The sequence below is a fragment of the Mastigoproctus giganteus genome, chromosome 4, assembly GCF_048544385.1.
Source record: "Mastigoproctus giganteus isolate SK-2022 chromosome 4, ASM4854438v1, whole genome shotgun sequence".
NCBI lineage: Eukaryota > Metazoa > Arthropoda > Arachnida > Uropygi > Thelyphonidae > Mastigoproctus > Mastigoproctus giganteus.
In genome coordinates, this window is record NC_143578.1 from 86,215,539 (window position 1) to 86,234,967 (window position 19,429).

At 37.4% G+C, this 19,429-nt stretch overlaps 1 protein-coding gene across 8 annotated transcripts in view; it reads right to left on the reverse strand.

Annotated features, from left to right (window-relative positions):
- LOC150086883 (uncharacterized) overlaps positions 1-19,429 on the reverse strand; it is a 791,472-nt gene that overhangs the window by 346,045 nt on the left and 425,998 nt on the right. For all 8 annotated transcript variants that reach the window (XM_090371653.1, XM_090371652.1, XM_090371655.1 and 5 more), the window contains one exon: positions 14,622-14,708. In XM_090371653.1, the coding sequence (XP_090227779.1) occupies positions 14,622-14,708 (87 nt within the window). The remainder of the gene's footprint in view (positions 1-14,621; positions 14,709-19,429) is intronic.

A 19,429-nucleotide genomic window follows, 5' to 3' on the forward strand; every position in this document is an offset into this window, starting at 1 on the left:
ATAGTGAAATTTTATCGCCATTACAAGAACAAAATCAATCTGCTACAAAGTATGTAATTTATTCAATTAATAAAAAGAAATATAAAAATTATTTTTAATATATAATTTATTCTCTTTCTGTTATCTTATTATTTAATCTATTTCTATATTTTAACTTCATTCACTGAAGCTTACAAGTATTTTGAAGACCTCTTAAGATAAGAAGCCTTCATGATTTTTTATTGTAGTACTGTACATCTCTCTTTACACAACAGCAAGTCAATAAATAAGACAAATTTTCATTTCTTCAGAATCTCAGTAAAATGAAACATGAGCTCATTATTTTACATGAGTGAGCAAAGTATTCAAAGAAGCATACAAATTATCAACAGGCTGCTGGAATGACAACAATGACTATTCTGTGACTAGTACAGTCCTCTAGTGGTCTATACCAATCAATGATTGCAAAATCGATCTTGTAGCCCATGGAATAGAACATTACTGCTAACCAAAGCGATGCTATCATATGATCGGGTTCACAAAATGCTTAGAGGCTGCTGATGGAGATAAAAATGCCATGTTGGAGATTTTTGGAAGATCTTCAATGTCAATAATGCACAGGCAACATTGCAGTTGCCTACATTGAAGTTAGTCCCTACTCTTCGATTACTACATGAAGGAAGTAAGAGTTGAATGTAATGCAGATTTCCCTGGCTTCCAAGGGAAGACACTTTAAAAAAATGTAGATAAGGTATGCTTAGTTTGGAATTAGAACCCTATGATATTGAAGGATCTCAGAGAAGTTACCTAATGAACAGACTGAGAAGCAGCAGCTAAGAAATTCAACATTGATGGCTTTCTTCAAGAATAAGGAGGCAATGATTATGAATGATGTTCTGTTTGCAGAGAGGTCTTCCTTATAGCCAGGCTCAAAATGGAAGATTTTATAAAACAGAATGCTCATCAAAATAATACATTCAGAAGACAGTTAAGGCATATACAAGATTGTAACGTTACCAATGTTTTTGATGAATCAGTATATTCCAACATCCATCAAGCTCTGCTTATTGCAATGAAGAATAGTTTTTACCAATCTTCATTGCTTTACAGAAGTCTTGAATTAGAATAAGAATCTAGAGAAAAATTAACTTTAAATTCAGTTTGCAAAAAGGAGAAGAATGATGCCTCCAAGTATGTATAGCCATTTACTGAATTAATAATGGTATGTATAACGAGGGTGATTGACTCTTCGAGTAAATTCATAAGCACAATGGCAGACAAAAAAATTGCATCACTTGTGAATTTTGCAAATAATGTTTTGCACTGCATTGTGGGTTGCAGAAATGTTCGAAATGCATTTGTTAGATGGGATATATATCTCTGTGAATGAAATCCAATAAAAAGACTCCACCTGATATACCTAACTGCCATAAATATCTTCCCAAAGGGTAAAATGCGTAATTAATGGAAATATGAGAAATCATGCAATGGCAATCATGACAACCAAACATATTTATCCAATAAACATATTTTATTGCATTTATGTGTACAAACTGAAATGACAAGTTAACGTAATAGTATTATGTATTGTTGTTCCTCCTTGAGCTGCAATTACAGCCTTGCAACGATCTGGCATAGAGTTAAATAACTTCTGGATATACAGTTGCCCAATGTCATGGTACCACACCCTTACAATGCTCTCCTGCAGCTGAATCTTACTTGTTGACTTCTGAGCAATTTTAGCCAACATTATGTACCAGCAATTTTCAATAGGGTTCAAATCTGAATTGTTGCCGGGCCAGTCTAACACTGTAATGCTAGCATTTCTGAGGTTATGACTGAAGCTTAAGGGAGAAAAATGAGGAAAACATTGGTGTAAGTATGTTTTAAGGCTTTGTGAGACAAGAAGACAAACTCATCATTAAATCTAAATAGCATAAAACTTACCAATTTTGCTGTGTGGCAAGGTGCTGAGTCCTGTTGAAAAATGTAGTTTTGAATGTCTGTGTGGTGATACCTAATAATGGGTTTCAGGCACTCCTCCAAGATAGCAGTATAGGTTTCTGCATTCATCGTTTCATTAATAAACTTAATTCGTCCCATCCCTTTGCTCGTTATGCATCCCCAGACCATGTGACCAGCGGGGAACTTTACAGTCTGTGCAGTCAGGATGGTATGTCTCTGATTTTCATCTTTTGACATATTGCTTCCCATCCGAGCCATGCAGATTGAACTTCAATTCGTCGGTAAAGATGATATCATGGTGTCCCATTGCTCTTTTGTCCATGAAATATGCGTTTTAGCCCAAGCAAGTCGCTTCTTTCTCATTTGTTGGGTAAACAAAGGCTTCTTCTTCTTGGGCCGATAGGCATACAGACCACATTCCAAAAGCCATCTTTGGATAGTTTGCACTTGTTTCAACACCAGAGGCCATCTCAAAGTCCAGTTTTAGATCAGGAGCACTAGCATGGCAATTACAAAGGCATAGCCATTTTCAAATATTGATCTTGGGCAGGCAGAGTCACTCTCTTATGACCTGATCCAGGTCTTCTTTTCACATCACTAGTTTTATACTTTAATTTCAGCACCCGGGATACTGCTGACTGGTGGCAGCCTATTTTATCAGCAATAGCATGCGTAGAAAGCCCTTCCTGGGACAGAGCAATAGCTACACTATTTTTTTCTTGGTGTCAACTGAACATATGGAACCATGCTTACACCTCCGCAAAACAGGATGCTAATGAGCACGTATACCTTCCAATGCCATATATATATATAGAAACGGCTAATGCAATACCGTGCAATTACTGTATGATGCAATACTTTTGCTTTGCAACAAACAAAATTACTGTAATCAACAAAACTACACACATTCAGTGGTGGATTTATGCACAGGCACAAGCAGAGTCTCCAGTATTTAGGGGATCCCAAAATCTGAGGCTAGAATTCCTGTGGGATCTGTGGCTTACTGACTCTCATGTTACAAAGCATTGTAAGTGTTTCTTCTTTTAAGCTTAATTGACTAACTCAACTGACATGAAAATGTCCATAATAAAATTCCTATTAGTTTTTCTTAGTAGATTATTAAGCCAGAGAACTTACCTGACATGACTGCATAGGGATTGAATAATTTCCTCATATTTCTGTTTTTTCTCTCCTCATGTAAACAAAAACATTGCATAAGTAAAAGTTTCTCATTTACACAGTTACTTGATTTCTTTGAGCGGCCCACCTTGAAACACAATATCCAGAAAACAGCACTTGCACTTAATCTATTATGAGGAAACTCCCCAAGAACAAAATGAGTGGCAATTTTGAATAAGAGAATCACCTAAGTGATTAATTTCAGAAAGTTAGCCTTCTTTGCAGCACTGCCTTATAGTAGAAGCATGATCAAACCAAAATAACAAACAAAAAACTTGCGGGGCTCATAGTAGCACAAGGAATATTTCTACTTTTCCACCTGAAAAGCAAATAGACCAGTGAAATCTTCTTACGACATTCAACGACTCCTAAAAGGTATAGCAGTCTTGTAACTTTTTTCAGTTAAATTATGTCAACTGAACTGAGAGAAGTTTAAAAAATAAAATGGCACCTTATCCTTTTGGATTTCTTCTATTTGCACACTTATATTATCCAAAATACACTGCAAAATATCTTGAGGGAAATAGGTTTTCCATGCACCTTCAAGGATACCTTTTACAGCTCTCCTTACTACTGGAAATCATAGAACAATATTAAGTGCTAACATTATGATTTTGTACAAGAGCATTTTACTCTACTTGAAACAATTATTTTTAAGATAGAAAAGAGTTGGCCTGGACAATGGAAATGGAAGAACCTTCTTCTTTGCTGTTAGCATCTTCCTTTCAAGAATACTGATAGTGATATTCCTCAGGAGAACTTTTGGATTCAGAAGATAATCTTTCATCACCATTGTTATCCAGAAAGGACTCTTCCAGTAGGCAAGAAATTTTATCAGACAAAGGCCTATCACTAGCTATAATTACTATAAATAAAAAATAAATAAAAAAAACCAAAATTCGCTAAATTATTTATTGAAAAATAAAAAGTACTCTTACTTCCATGCATATTTTTCTACTTCTTTAAATGTTAAAAATTACTCTTACTAACATTTAAATGTTAGTGGAGACCAATAGACTCTCCAGGTGTGAATGTAAATGCAAAATATCTATTTGTCCGCAACCTCAGCAGATTCATCAACATTAAGTGGCCCAATGTGATTCAACCCCTTCCTTCTACTGTTAATATAAGCATAGAAGTTTTTGCTGCTGTTCTTTGCATTCTTTGCTAGAGACTTCTCATAATCTGTCTTAGCTTGACTAGACTCCTTTGTGACTTGATTACAGACTAATTTATACACAAATTCCCTATAATCAAGTTGACTAATTACAGACAGATAGGCCATAATTATGAGATCATTCTTGGATTCAGGGATGGTCCCTGTGGACTGGAGATGTGCAAATGTATCCCCAATTCACAAAGGGGGTTCATCAAAACATGAGAGCTGAAGGGAAAATATTGGAGTCACTGGTCAAAGCGGTAATGCAAGACCATCTAGACAATGAAGTTCTACTGCAGTTGCAGCATGGATTTGTCAAGGGGCAGTCTTGTCTGATTGGATACTATAATGCAGGGACCAAGAAACTGGATACAAATAATAATTTTGATATAATATGCTTGTATTTCAGGAAGGCTTTCAATACTGTTGCACATAAAATACTGCTATACAAACTGGAGCAATGTGAAATTAAGGGCAAGGTACTTTTATGGATAAAGTAATGGTCGAATTGGAGAAGAAAGGGAAAGGTTATGAGTAGGCACTGCTCTTTGCGGACTAATATTATTATTATTTTTTTTTTTGTAGAGTCCCCAGGTTCAGTTCTGGGCCCATTGTGTTTTCAATATTTCTTAATGATATTGATATTGAATACATCTTAATGATATTGATATTGAATACATCTTAATGATATTGATATTGAATACATCTTAATGTTATTAATGATATCTAAGAAAATTAGGTCGACGGGCTGAGAAATGGCAGTTGAAGTTTAACATTGCCAATTACAAGATACTGCATATAGGTAGCAGTAATCTCAGGTTAACATGCTAGTTGTGTCGTACTATGCTCAGGGTTGTGGAAAATGAAAAAATTCCTGGAGGTAACTGTGCAGTCAGGTATGATTTTCTCCTAGCAGTGCAGACAGGCTGCCAGGACAGCTTATGGGGTTTTGTCAGTGATATACAGAAACTTTGTTAGCAGGGATAAGGAGGTGATTATCCCTTCATACAAGGCCATGGTTAGGCTGCATCTTGAGTACTGTATACAGCTGTAGGACCTCACTTTAGGAAGATGTAAATCTGCTGGAATGGGTTCGGAGAATATCAATCAGATTGGTGAAGGAAACAAAAGGGTGCACTTAGCAAGAAAGGTTTCAGTTCTGCAAATTGCAGTGTCTAGTGACTAGGCACCTGTGGGGAAATCTGATTGAGGTGTTTAAAGCCTTGAATGGATTGAGGAAGCTAAATGTTGATGGCATTCTTCTTCTTGCTGAGACTACACACACAAGGAGGCATAAATTCAAGTTGAGGAAGGATGGTTGCAGAATAGATGTGTGCAAGCTTGCCTGTTGTTGTTCTAACAATCAACAGGTCATTGATTGTTAGAACAAACTTCAATCTGTTTTTGTGTGAGTGGGTGGTTTGAATAAATGCAAGGAAGAACTAGACAAATTCTTGAGGGTATGGATGGATGAAGTGTGCAGTTTTTTTTTTTTTTTTTGGCTGATACTTCCTAAGCTTGGGTCATTTGCCACTGCTGAAAATAATACTCAAATACACTGAGGCCATATAAACCTCTTCAGTCATGTCATATTTCACAAATATCATATGAAATTTATAACAATTGTGTAAATATATAATTTAAATATGGAATCACTAACTTGTAAATGTATAATTGCATATGTATATGCAAAATTATTTACACTAACTTGTAAATGTATAATTGCATATGTATATGCAAAATTATTTACACTAACTTGTAAATGTATAATTGCATATGTATATGCAAAATTATTTATGTTTAATTATATATTAAATATAAAATGTATATATAAAATTTCAGGACAAGACTACGTGCTCAGTATATGTAACCCATTGCCGTAGTGTCCCGTACCGTCCTATGTAATTAGCACCCTCCTGGCACTTTGTTGTCCTGGGGTGTTTCTTTTTGTGAAATAAAAAGATAATAATAATAAAATGTTTAAAAGGAAAAGAAGAATATATTATTATCATTACTCACTGCTAAATCTGTTTGGAAATTCTCTGTTTTTACTTATAAAAAATACAAAAGATACTGCTATGTCTTACCCATATATGCATGTGGTTCCTGTAAGAGATGTATCTGATACCATTTCTCGCATGATCTTCAGCTGGCACAATTTTATTTCTTTGAGAATTTAATTGCATCACTTTTACCTTCTCTCCATTTCAAATAATGTCCATAATCGTTTTTATTTATAATTATTTGTGCCTATCTTTTATATGGCAGCTGAAGCAGAAGTTTCTGCTATTCGTTGATAAAGAATGGCAATAGAATTTTGTGTTAAACTTAGCAAAACTACTCAGGGGACGTATGGGATGATTGAAGAAGCCTATGAAACCAATTCATGATCTGAAGAGTCGAAACATTTTAATTTCTCCAAAGACCCAATAATGAAGCAGCTAATTGAGCAATGTTGACATATACTGATACAAGTAACAGATAATGATGCTTTTCTTTAAGTTAAAAGACTAAGAGTGTAAACATTATCAACAAAATTGTTTCCTTTGAACTGTTTCCCAGTAATAAGACTATGGCATTAAACACATCCTGGGGTTGCACAAGATATATTAAGACTGTCATTAAACATTTTTTTTTTTTGCAACTTTGCTGAGTTACTCTTAGATGAGAGTAGTATGGTTTTTTTCTCCTGGAAACAGTAAATCGACCAGAGAAGACACTCAATTTACAGACATATTATATACTGCAATATGGCATAAGTTGATGATGTGCCTAAAACACTACAACAACCAGCCAACAAATGAACCATATCCCAAGGTAGCCAGCCGGCTTATGAATGACCTTATAGATGAGCAAAAACAAAAACAAATTAAAATTTATTAATGTCTTATCACAGGCAAAACAAACTCTTCTCTCTCTCTCTCTTTTTTTTTTTTTTTTTTTTGACACCGAAGGAACAATTCTATAGCATTTTCTCTCAGAAAATTGGAACAAAGCACTTACAATGTGTTAGCATAATTGGGTACAATTATTTGTATAAACATACCAAAACTGAAGTGCAAAGAGTGGTTTGTTTTTCAGGATAGCAGCAGACCACATATTGCCTGCATGTCACAATTTGGTGAAACATATTTTAGAAGAGTTGTCCTATTCAGTAGCATAGACTTCACCCTTTGTGATTGTTAGATGGCCTGCAGCACTTCTTTAATTGAGCTCCTGCAAATCAAGTGTACATTGGCAAATAAATACCCCCCCCCCATTGATTCTAAATAGTGGGTACAATTTACACTGAGTTATCTGGATTATCCAGTTTTCAGATTATTTGGCATATTCCATTGTGAGAAGTGCTGTAAATCAAAGCAAAGTACCATAAATTGGAGAAATTTATGAGAGACTGATAGCAGCGCTAGTCCTTCAAAATGAAAGCGTATGAAAAAACCATTGAATCAGCAAGTGGAAGTAATATCTGTCACTGGTTCAATATACACTTGTAAAGCCCACTTATTCATGAAAAATTTGGATCGAAATGAGAGCTTTCAGCCTCATCTGGGTGGCTGACCAGATTTAAGCAATATGGTTGTGTTTGGTGACCTTGCTGCACGTGGAGCAGAACAGTGCTTCTGTTGCAGTAACTCATTTCTTACAGAATTTCATAAATATGTGGTGGAGAAAAATTTGCAGCCTAATCAAATTCACAATGTGCCTTAGACAGACCTATATTGGAAAGGCTTGCTTACAAGAACACTCTCTACTGGAAAATATAAAGACCTTTTCCAGGACATAAGTCATTTAAAAAATAAATAAATAAAAACTGCCTTGTGTTTTTTTTTTTTTTTTTTGCTTGTGAGGTAAAGTGGCACCCACACATGAACTCAACTCTATTGTATAGCCTGTGGTGGAAACAGAAATTGTTTGTAGAGTAAAGTGTCAGATTGTGTTGTCGACTGGCCATTTAGCAATCGAACAGTTCACAACCACCAGTGGTTTTAACTTCCTGATTCCCCTCCCTGATAATAAGGAGGCAGGCCTATAACTAAAGTACTGGGTATCGAACTCCACAAGCTAGGATGGCAATTAACATTGTAGGAACTAGCACTGTGTCCACATGCACACATACCCTGATAGGATAATGGAAATAGAAATGTGTGTAAAGTTAATAGAAGTCCTTACTGGTGCCAGAAGGAACTCTTGAAAACAAAGGAAAGATAGATTATTATTATTAGCTATATGGTGCAAGGAAGCCCAAGCCTTTTGCTGCACCAGCCAAAAAAAAAAAAAAAAAAATTTTCTGAATTACCCTGAGACAGAAAGAGAGAGATTTTATTATTTGTGATATGAGAAATATTTCATGTTATTTTTTATTCGTAATATTAAAATTTTATCATGAAAAAAAATGTATCCATTATATTTCCCTAGTTGTTAAAAAAAAAAAGAAGAATAAAAAAGTTGCGTGCGTGTGCCGAGCACGCGTTGTAGATGGTTTATTCACATTTCTTTTGAGTATTTTGATTTGTATATATTGATTACGAAACAAAAGACCTTTTTTATTTTAAATATTTTATTGATCATTCACAGATTTTCATAATTTCTGGAAGAGAAGATACAATGGATTTATGATAACTAAAGTAAGAAAGAGATGTATACTTGCAATTGCAATGTATCTAAATGTCTCTGTAAAACTGCACTGATTGATGTACCAATCTTGTAGTTGAAGCGACATACATAGCTGTTAGGGGCACCTAACAATGGAATGTAACAAAAATGCGAGACAAAAAAAAAGAAACTGTTGACAAATATTTGTATTGTTGCAATCATATTTACTGCAATAATAACTTCAGGAAGCATGATTGTGACGTCATACCAGGGGCGTATTCAAGGGTGGGCAGAGGGGGCATATGCCCCTCAACCAAAAATTTTAAACTAAAGAAAATGAACGCAGGAGGCATTCTAAAAAAAAAAAAAACTTGCAAGCGTGGTCGCCATGCCTCCCCCATATGATGATACCTGGACCTGGTCATTGTGCCCCTCCTTACGATGATACCTGGATACGCCACTGCATCATAATTCAAAAATTCTAAAAAGTTAGAATTCCAGATGCTGTCATATCCAGTTATTTTAGTATTAAATCAGCTCACACCAACCATAAGAATAAGCATTTACTGTAACTAGAATATTTATTTACATATTAAAATAAAATAAATATTTACAAAAAACTGCTATTATATTAATGATATAATTAAGGATGCGGTTATCATGGATCGAGCGCATGGGTTCTGGAACCGTAAATGGCTCGAGAGCCTACGAATCTGTTCATCCGACCACAATATTATGAATAGGGACAGAGGTATGCGTATGCATCCTCTGTTTGAAACTATTATCCTAAGTACGGATGAACGGTTTTGCTTAACACGTTCCCGAGCTATTTCCGCTTCCAGTTCAGACCATGCGCCGACTGCACCACGTGTATAGGTACCGTGAGCCTGTTATATATGGCCGTGCTGCAGGAAGTTTTGTTACTGCTGAGGAAGGGAGCGCAAGCTTCCAAAAGCTCCAGAGATTTTTATCGTTTTTATCGCTTTTAATCCGGTTTATTTTAGTGTATTTTATCTCAAGGATTTTATCACAGTTTTAATGTTTTTACATGTATATTTAATATAATAGCAGTTTTTTGTAAATATTTATTTTATTTTAATATGTAAATAAATATTCTAGTTACAGTAAATGCTTATTCTTATGGTTGGTGTGAGCTGATTTAATACTAAAATATGAATTTTCCCAACCTCAGAGGCCTTTTTCAGGATATATCCAGTTATCATCGTAAGGCGAAGCATGGTGACCAGATTTTTAAGTTTTTTTTTTTAGATAGACCTAGGAACGTTTTACACATTCACTTATATGCATGGTTAAGGGGGTAATAAGCCACATCTGTCCACCACCCTAAATCTGCCCAACTCAAGATATCATACAGGTCAGGAAAAATGCGTCATGCACTCTAATCACACTACTAGTAGTGCGAGCGTGGGAAGCACCTGTGGTGGAAGCCGCGGATGACGTCATTTCCATGACCGATTGAATTTACTTGGTAGAAATTTGGAAAAACTGCAAGCCCATTGTTAAAATATTCACAGCTCACCACTAGTAATGCACACACATCATTTCTACTACCAAGGTATTTTTAATGCATCATTTTAATTATATCTGATATTGCAAATACCTTCATGAGTTTCCATAGTATTGCACTACCTCGAATAAGTAACGCTTCACCTATAGAGAAGACTATTGTTACTTATTCTCTGTGGACATCTGAAGTGGGTGGTGGTGGTATCCACCAGGAATAAGTAACAATAGTGTTCTCCATAGGTGAAGCATTACTTATTCAACATAGTGCAATACCATGGCAACTCATTGTAAAGGTATTCACAATATGAGATATAATTAAAATGATGCATTAAAACTACCTTGGTACTAGAAATGATGCGTGTGTACATTACCCATGCATAAGTAAACTCCTTCATTCTTGAACTTATTCAAACTGCTACCTCCACTCTAGAGAAGTATCTCTTTGCCATTACTGTGGATTTCTATGGTGTATGCGTAACCCCTGGTGGCCTTATATCCTCAGATGTCTATGCCACATAGAGCTTCCAAGAAACCTCTATTCGTGCCTTAACAGTTACCTCAGCAATAGAAATATCTCTGTGACCACAGCTTTCCAAAAAGTCTCACACTCCATTTTTAGGGGGCTGCACACAGGGCTTGGTCCTCGGGACAATGAACCACAGAATTCCTGTGGTTTATTGTCTTTGACAAGTTCCTCTCCATGGATCTAGGCCATGTGTAGTGCATCACCTTTGCCGATGATTTGATTTTGATAGTTCATGCCAATACAAGAGGATAGTGCACCCTATCCTCTCCTTGAGGAAAGGGTGCACTCTCTGTTACCCAGTTATTCAGCTTGGCCAAAGAATGTATGCTTAAGTTTTACCCAAGCAAGACGAAAGCATACTTGCTCAAAGGCAAACTCAATATTCAAAGACCTCCAATCATCAAGACTGACTCTTCTTCTAATTGACTAGTGCCTGAAGACAGACATCTCAGAATAATTATTGACAGCAACTTGACCTTTCACTCACACCTCCAATACCTGAGTATGAAAATCAGAAAGTATACTGCTCTTACAGGCATGTCACTTGTGCTGATTAGGGCCTCTGTGGTAGAGCCCTTACTCTACTCTACAAGACAGTCTTCATACCCACAGTTACTTATGATGGTGAAGCCTAGTGTGCATGGCCACTCTTTCCAGGAAACATACAGAAACTTCATTCTATACAGCACACCATGTTTCTTGTGGTCAAGTATGTGTGTGTCATACAGTTAGCAATCTGATCCTCCAAGCCCTAGCAGACACTCTTTCCACAGACCTGGAGGTAGTCTGTACTGGTCTTAAATACAGACACAGAAAAGGTATTCCAACTACTATCTTAGAATACACCTTTGATCTGCTCACTATCCATCCAGTAGAGAGAGAGTTTCAAGATGGCAGCTATGTGTCTCATGCTGTAAGAGTGCTCCTGAAAAATCAATAATAAAATCAGTTAGAATAAAACTAGAATAAGACAGTTCAAATTCAAAATGGGAAGCATTCAAAACTTATCTTGGAAGCTACTAGGCTTTACATACCAACTAAGAAATATTGTTCAAGGTTTAGGCCAAAATGGATGTCAGATGAACTAATGAGGCATATGGCAGAGAAGAAAAATGCATGGGACACTTACAAATTAAGACATGACACAGAAGCCTATGATAGATACAAGTTGATATGCAACCAAGTTACAAAGGAGGTTAGGCAGGCGAAGGCAGATTACGAGAAATCCTTGGCAAGGGATGCAAAGAAAAACAGCAAAAAGTTCTTTACTTATGTAAACTCTAGAAAGAAGGGGATGAATCAGATTGGTCCACTTGATATCGATGGGTCAACTGTTGATGATCCTGCTCAGGTAGCTAACAAACTAAATGAATATTTTGCATCGACATTCACACATGAGGAGTTATTCAGCGAGGGGAATGCCAGAGGTGTATTCAACTCTAGCAGTAAGCTACAGAATCTTGAAATAACTGGGAGTAAAGTGGAGAAGAAACTGTTGAAGATAAACACAAGAAAGGCACCCGGGTGGATGGGATCTATCCAGTTATATTAAAGGAGGCAGAAAAGGAAGTAAGCAAACCCTTAGCCATAATTATGAGAGCTTCCTTGGACTCAGGGGAGGTACCCATAGACTGGAGATGTGCAAATGTGACCCCAATTCACAAAGGAGGATCAAAGGCTGACACAAGTAATTATAGACCTGTGAGCTTAACTTCTGTTCCAGGAAAATTAATGGAGGCACTGGTTAAAGAAGCACTGCAGGATCATTTAGACAAGACTTCAGTTATAGCTCGGACACAGCATGGTTTTGTTAAGGGGAAGTCTTGCCTGACCAATTTGATTGGATACTATGATGCAGTCACAAAAGAACTGGATGCAGGGAATAGCTTTGATATTATATACTTGGATCTTAGAAAGGCTTTTGATACTGTTGCACATGGAAGACTGCTACACAGATTGGAGCAGTGTGACATTGGAGGCAAATTGCTGCTATGGATAAAGGGGTGGTTGAGGGGGAGAAGACAGAGAGTGGTAATCAATGGACACTGCTCATCGTGGACTAATGTTATTAGTGGAGTCCCTCAGGGCTCAGTGTTGGGTCCATTATTGTTTTCTGTATTTATAAATGATATTGATGATGGTATATCAAGCTTAATGTCCAAGTTTGCAGACGATACGAAGGTTGGCAGGGTTGTTAAGGACACTACTGAAGCTATGCTGCTGCTGCAACAGGATCTGGAAAGGTTGAGCAGATGGGCTGGGAGGTGACAAATGAAGTTTAACATTGACAAATGTAAAGTACTACACATGGGAAACAGCAACCCCAGAGCAACGTATGAACTCTGTGGTACTACACTGACAGTGGTAGAGAATGAAAGGGACTTGGGGGTGGTTGTGCAGGCATATATGAAGTTCTCTGAGCAGTGCAGACGGGCTGCAAGAGTAGCTCATGGAGTATTGTCAATGATATACAGGAATTTTTCCAGTAGGGATAAGGAGGTGATTATTCCCTTGTATAAGGCAATGGGCAGGCCACACCTAGAGTACTGTATACAGGTCTGGAAGCCTCATTTCAAGAAGGATGTAGAGCTGCTGGAACGAGTACAGAGAAGGGCAACAAGATTAGTGAATGGAACAAAGGGGTGCTCTTACGAAGAAAGGCTTAAGTTTTGCAAATTACAGTGTCTGTAGACTAGGCACCAGCGAGGTGATCTGATAGAGGTGTATAAAGCCTTGAATGGTTTGAGCATGCTCAATGCTGATGGGATTCTTCCTCTAGCTCAGAAAAATCACCTGAGAGGGCATAAATTCAATTTGAGGAAAGACAGATGTAGGATAGACGTGCGGAAATTTGCTTTTAGCCAGCGTGTGGTTGGTTCGTGGAACAGACTTCCATCCCTTGTAGTGGAGGTTGATAGCCTAAATAAGTTTAAGGCTCAGCTGGACAGGTATTTTGAATGAACAGAGGGGTGAAGTGGAAGTGGGGGTTTTTTTTTTTTTTTTTTTGGCTGATGCTGCATAAGCTTGCTTTCTTGCATCAAATGCCTCTACTAATGCTAAGACTTTAGTTTAGATGTTTGTTGATGCAAACTTTGTGACTCGTTTTTGGTGTTTAAAAGATTTTCTATGTTATTAGTTTTGAATTTTATTTTGGAAATCAACCAAATCAGTGTCTTTAGCTGCTGCAAATGGCAAGTGTAAAATGGCTGCCATTATGTGAAAGCAGTTGTGAAGTATCTATGATCTATAGTGTTTTTTTTTTTCACTGCTTCTGAGTGACTTGAGTAAGGAATGTCATTTCTTAATATTTATATTTGAAGATATTAAGATAAGGCAATGAGGTAAATTTTGAACAGATAGATACATAAGTGAATATAATTTACTGTCTAAATTGGTTGATTACCCACCTTTTTGTTTGATTGCATTGATTAGCTTATTCTATTTTTAGTTTCTTTGTTTGTACACTGACTGTTTTATAAAAATTTAGATACAGTAGATCTGGGTTGGTTTTGTAAAGTAATACTTACAAAATTGCCAATAATACTTACTGGCAATTCTTCCATTACTTACTACTTCATTTGACATGATATGACATTTAGACACAAATTAAAGGATGAAATATAGCAAGTTATATCAGAAATAATTCCACTGTTATTTATCAATTTTATGATTTGTTCTATAATATGAACTCACAAGTTTTTGATTATGTCGGCCTACATGAGGATCTGCTGATCGGCTCCTTGGTCCTGTTTTGGATAATGTGCTTGTTCTTTCTTCTGACTAAAAGAGAAAAATTATTTATATTGTCATAGGTTTAATATGCTGTTATTATCTTTAATGCATTTTTATCACATGTCTATACGCACATGTTTGTAAACTGTTGTACACAGTCCTACAATTTTAAACTTGTAGAATTTTACTTCTATTTTAATACCTTTCCTAAATCGGTTACACCTTAGCTTACCTAAGTTTGTTACACACTTTCAAATTTGATATATTTTTTAAATGAGTTTGCGGCAAACTGCAAAAAAGGTATACCATGATTTTCCATATTTCGTAAACGTTCTTTAATTTATTATAATAATTTCCCAAACAAAAGTAAATAAAACACTGTCTCAGTGTCTGTGCTTTTATTTATTTAGGATCACTTACATTTATTTAAATGTATGTGACTCCTCGGGGAAAGAACTCAAACTGATCTTGTGAATATCGGTGAACCACTTGCCTAAAGCCAATCAGTGTGATAGTGTGTATATTGTAGGTAGTGTCATGGTATGTTTTATTTTTTATTGGCTTCTTAGCTCAGGCAATTGTGGAACACCACAATCACCTAGTTATTGTACATGCCACTCCAACACCACACCCTTAGACAAAAACCATACAGATGTTTCCATAATAGGGGAATTCCTATCCTGTACCCTGAGGAGTGCAGAGCAAGGAAAGGAAACAAGGAAAATTAGATTGTGGGCAAGTGTTGTGTTTTACGTAGAGTGGCTTCTAAGCCACCATTAGCTCAACTTTGCCACGGTTCTCTATAATGATTAGATTAGAAAACAAAAAGTCTAAAGAAACAGAGTAGGAGTGCTATGCAAAAATAAAAAAACTTTGAATTCAGGATCTCTGCTACCAGCAGCAACATGCAATTTACCCAACAGACAGAGTCACAATTCTGGTAAGAGTACACACACACACACACACACACACACACACACACACACACACACACACACACACACACACACACACACACACACACACACACACACACACACACACACACAGTCTTCAGCAAGAAATAATCCATCCACAATTGCTAACTCTCATATTGTCCAAATCTTCGTGTCAGAAGCACTAAATTTATTAAATAAAGTTTGTTCACATGGGCATCAAACCTAACCAAGAATAAGTACAGGTGTTTCCATAATAAGGACTCAACAGCATCCTAAGCTGACTGCTAAAATGCGATGGCCACAAAGAAATAACAATGAAATATAATCTCCATGCCTTGTTTTAAGCCTTTCTTGCTGCTGTGCCACCTTTCAAAACGCACCCTGACCTGGTTCACACACAATCTTAAAACTACACCTTATCACCAGTCATGGATCCATCCGTATCAAACTCAAGGAACTAGGCCTGACTGATGATGACAAATGCATGTGCAAGGACCCTGAGGACTGGACTCATATCGTGTGCAACTGTTCAATATACTTGGACGTACATGAACAGCTCCTCATATCCAGCAATCTCCAATCAACAGAACCTACTCATCTCCTGGTAAGCACCTTTACTGCCCTTCTGAACTATGCCACCAGTTTATTCTAGTTATATTATGCAGATGTCTTCTTGCAGCTGCAGCTCTACCTCCTCCTCATACCTGGACTGGTCACTTGGGATTCAAGTCAGACTGTTTTTCATTCTCTGCTAACCCCTCCTTTGAGGGTAGGATCGTGTGGGAAGAAGCCATTTTGGAAGATCTCATCTCTCCCTAACTGTCTGCTTTATTCCGTTATATATCATTACCCCTGCCATTCTACAGGGTTCCCCCACTAGTAGTTTCCTTGCTCCTGCTCGCCTGCCTTGTCTAAAATTCCACTCCTGTTTTCCTCTGTTACTCCTACTCCACTTCCTGGGTCTCCCTCTTTTTGATCTGAGGGGGTGGGATCCCAACAATCATTTCTCTACTGTCCTGGCTGGGCTCTCTTGCCATGGACTGATTCTGGAAGTAACTGGGCTCAATCCATGGTAAGAGAGCCTTCCAATACTTAAGCGGCCAACCACTTAACTCACAATAACCAACACAACTCACACTCATTTGGCTTTGAAGGGTCTTGGAAACCCAGATGAATCTTACATCTTGAATCTTCAAAGTGCCACTAAGTGCAGTTTTGTGGGGAACCACTAGTACCGCTAAAAGTCAACTATGCTGTGCATTCATCATTTCACCATGGTTTTGAAAAAAGTGGAAACCATGTGAATAACTTCAGAATTGCAATTGCCGTTGCCTGGACAATACTTTCAGTGATGTATACAACTGTTTCATTAATTGACTCCTTACTGACTGTAGTGGTATTAAAAATTGCCACTAAGTGCAGTTTTGTGGGGAACCACTGGCACCACTAAAAGTCCACTAAGCTGTGCATTCATCATTTCACCATGGTTTTGAAAAAAACGGAAACCATGTGAATAACTTCAGAATTGCAATTGAAGCTGCCTGGACAATACTTTCAGTGATGTATACAACTGCTTCATTAATTGACTCCTTACTGATTGTAGTGGTATTAAACATTGCCAGATGTTTGAATTCATTCCAGTCAGTGTGATTGGTCCTTCACAGTGGTATCCTAGATGGGTAGTATGGTCTCCCTTTACACAGAGTGGATATTACAGGAAAGTGATCAATACCATAAAGTTGTCTTCAACCTTCCCAGGTACAAACAGGAAGGAGAGAAGGGGAGTATATAGAGAGATGTTGAAAAAAAGGTATTAGAACCCACATTTAAAAGAGCCATTATTTTCAAGTCTAAGCTCGATAGCCTGACCTCTTTTACTAATGTCAACACTACCCCAGAGAGTATTATGTCCATTGAAATTCCCTAGTGGTAGAAAAGGGGGGTGGCAATTGCTTAATGAGATCATCAAGGTTTGCCTGGAGGATGCTGTTCCCAGGTGGCAAACAGATGGAGCAGACAGGAGAAACCCTACCGTTATTTGAACGTCTACCACCTCTAAGTAGGTGATAAGTAGCATAGCTTGAAAAGGAGTATGGTTACTCATAAAGATGGCGACTCCTCCATGGGTAGGTCCATCTCAAGCCCTGTCTTTATGCAAAGTAAAGGGGGTTCTCATTTGTCTTTAAATATATTTCCTGTAAGCAAAAGCAGGTTGGCTCATGCTTATTCAAAAGGGCCATGATATCATCACTATTTCAACAATATCCATGGCAATTCCAAATTAATCATTATTTAGATTTTCTGTGTCCATCTGATGGCTGAGAGCTTTGTTTTCTCAGTAATGGATTTGTCCTTTTTTGGAAAAAAAAAAAAGTGATCAATGGGGTGAATAACACTCTCTTGGTGGAATAGTCACTTTAGTTTGCATCCCAATGGTTATATGCTGACATATTATTATTTATTGGCTTCATTGCTTTCCTTGCCTCCTGATAGAATATGTTCTGCTCTGCCTCAAGTCTCTGTATTTCTTTTTCATCCTTCCACCACCAGCATGCCCATGAGTATACAGGGAGTTATCCTTGGCAGTTGATGCATACGGGTTATGTACCTAAACATCCCATGATTTTGTGGTTCTTTGTTTCAAAGTGAGCACATGCAAAAGCACTATGAAAGGCCAATTGCAAGTGTCCACATTTTTTACAAAGAATCTTAATGGATTTGGTACATATAGCCTTACAGGCCAGTGTACCTAGCTGTTGTGAATTTAGCATTAACATTAGTAGAGGCATATGATGCGAGAAAGCAAGCTTATGCAGCATCAGCCAAAAAAAAACACTTCCACTTCACCCCTCCGTTCGTTTGAAATATCTGTCCAGCTGAGCCTTAAATTTATTTAGGCTATCAACTTCCACAACAAGGGGTGGAAGTCTGTTCCACCAACCAACAACCCGCTGGCTAAAGGCAACTTTTCGCATATCTATCCTACATCTGTCATCAGCATTGAGCATGCTCAAACCATTCAAGGCTTTATATACCTCTATCAGATCACCTCACCAGTGCCTAGTCTCTAGACACTGTAATTTGCAAAACTTAAGCCTTTCTTCGTAAAAGCAATCCTTTGTTCCATTCACTAATCTTGTTGCCCTTCTCTGTACTCGTTCCAGCAGCTCTACATCCTTCTTGAAATTAGGCCTCCAGACCTGTATACAGTACTCAAGGTGTGGCCTGAGCATTGCCTTATACAAGGGAATAATCACCTCCTTATCCCTGCTAGAAATATTCCTGTATATCATTGACAAGACACCATGAGCTACTCTTGCAGCCCGTCTGCACTGCTCAGAGAACTTCATATCTGCCTGTACAATTACCCCCAGGTCCTTTTCATTCTCTACCACTGTCAGTGTAGTACCACAGAGTTGATATGTTGCTCTGGGGTCCAATATGTAGTACTTTACATTTGTCAATGTTAAACTTCATTTGCCACCTCTCAGCCCATCTGCTCAACCTTTCCAGATCCTGTTGCAGCAGCATAGCATCAGTAGTGTCCTTAACAACCCTGCCAACCAATCGTCTGCAAACTTGAACATTAAGCTTGATATACCATGTATATAAAGTGCTTAGCATCATAATACACAGCCATTTCTGAATAAACAGAAAATTTTTAAGGTGGCATCGTTTTAGGTTATATCTCATATTGTGAATACCTTCCCAACGAGTTGCCATGATATTGCACTACTTCGAATAAGTAACGCTTCACCTAAGGAGAAGACTAATGTTACTTATTCTCAGATAGGTACCACCACCCAGACAGCACCGTTTCAGGGCTATTTG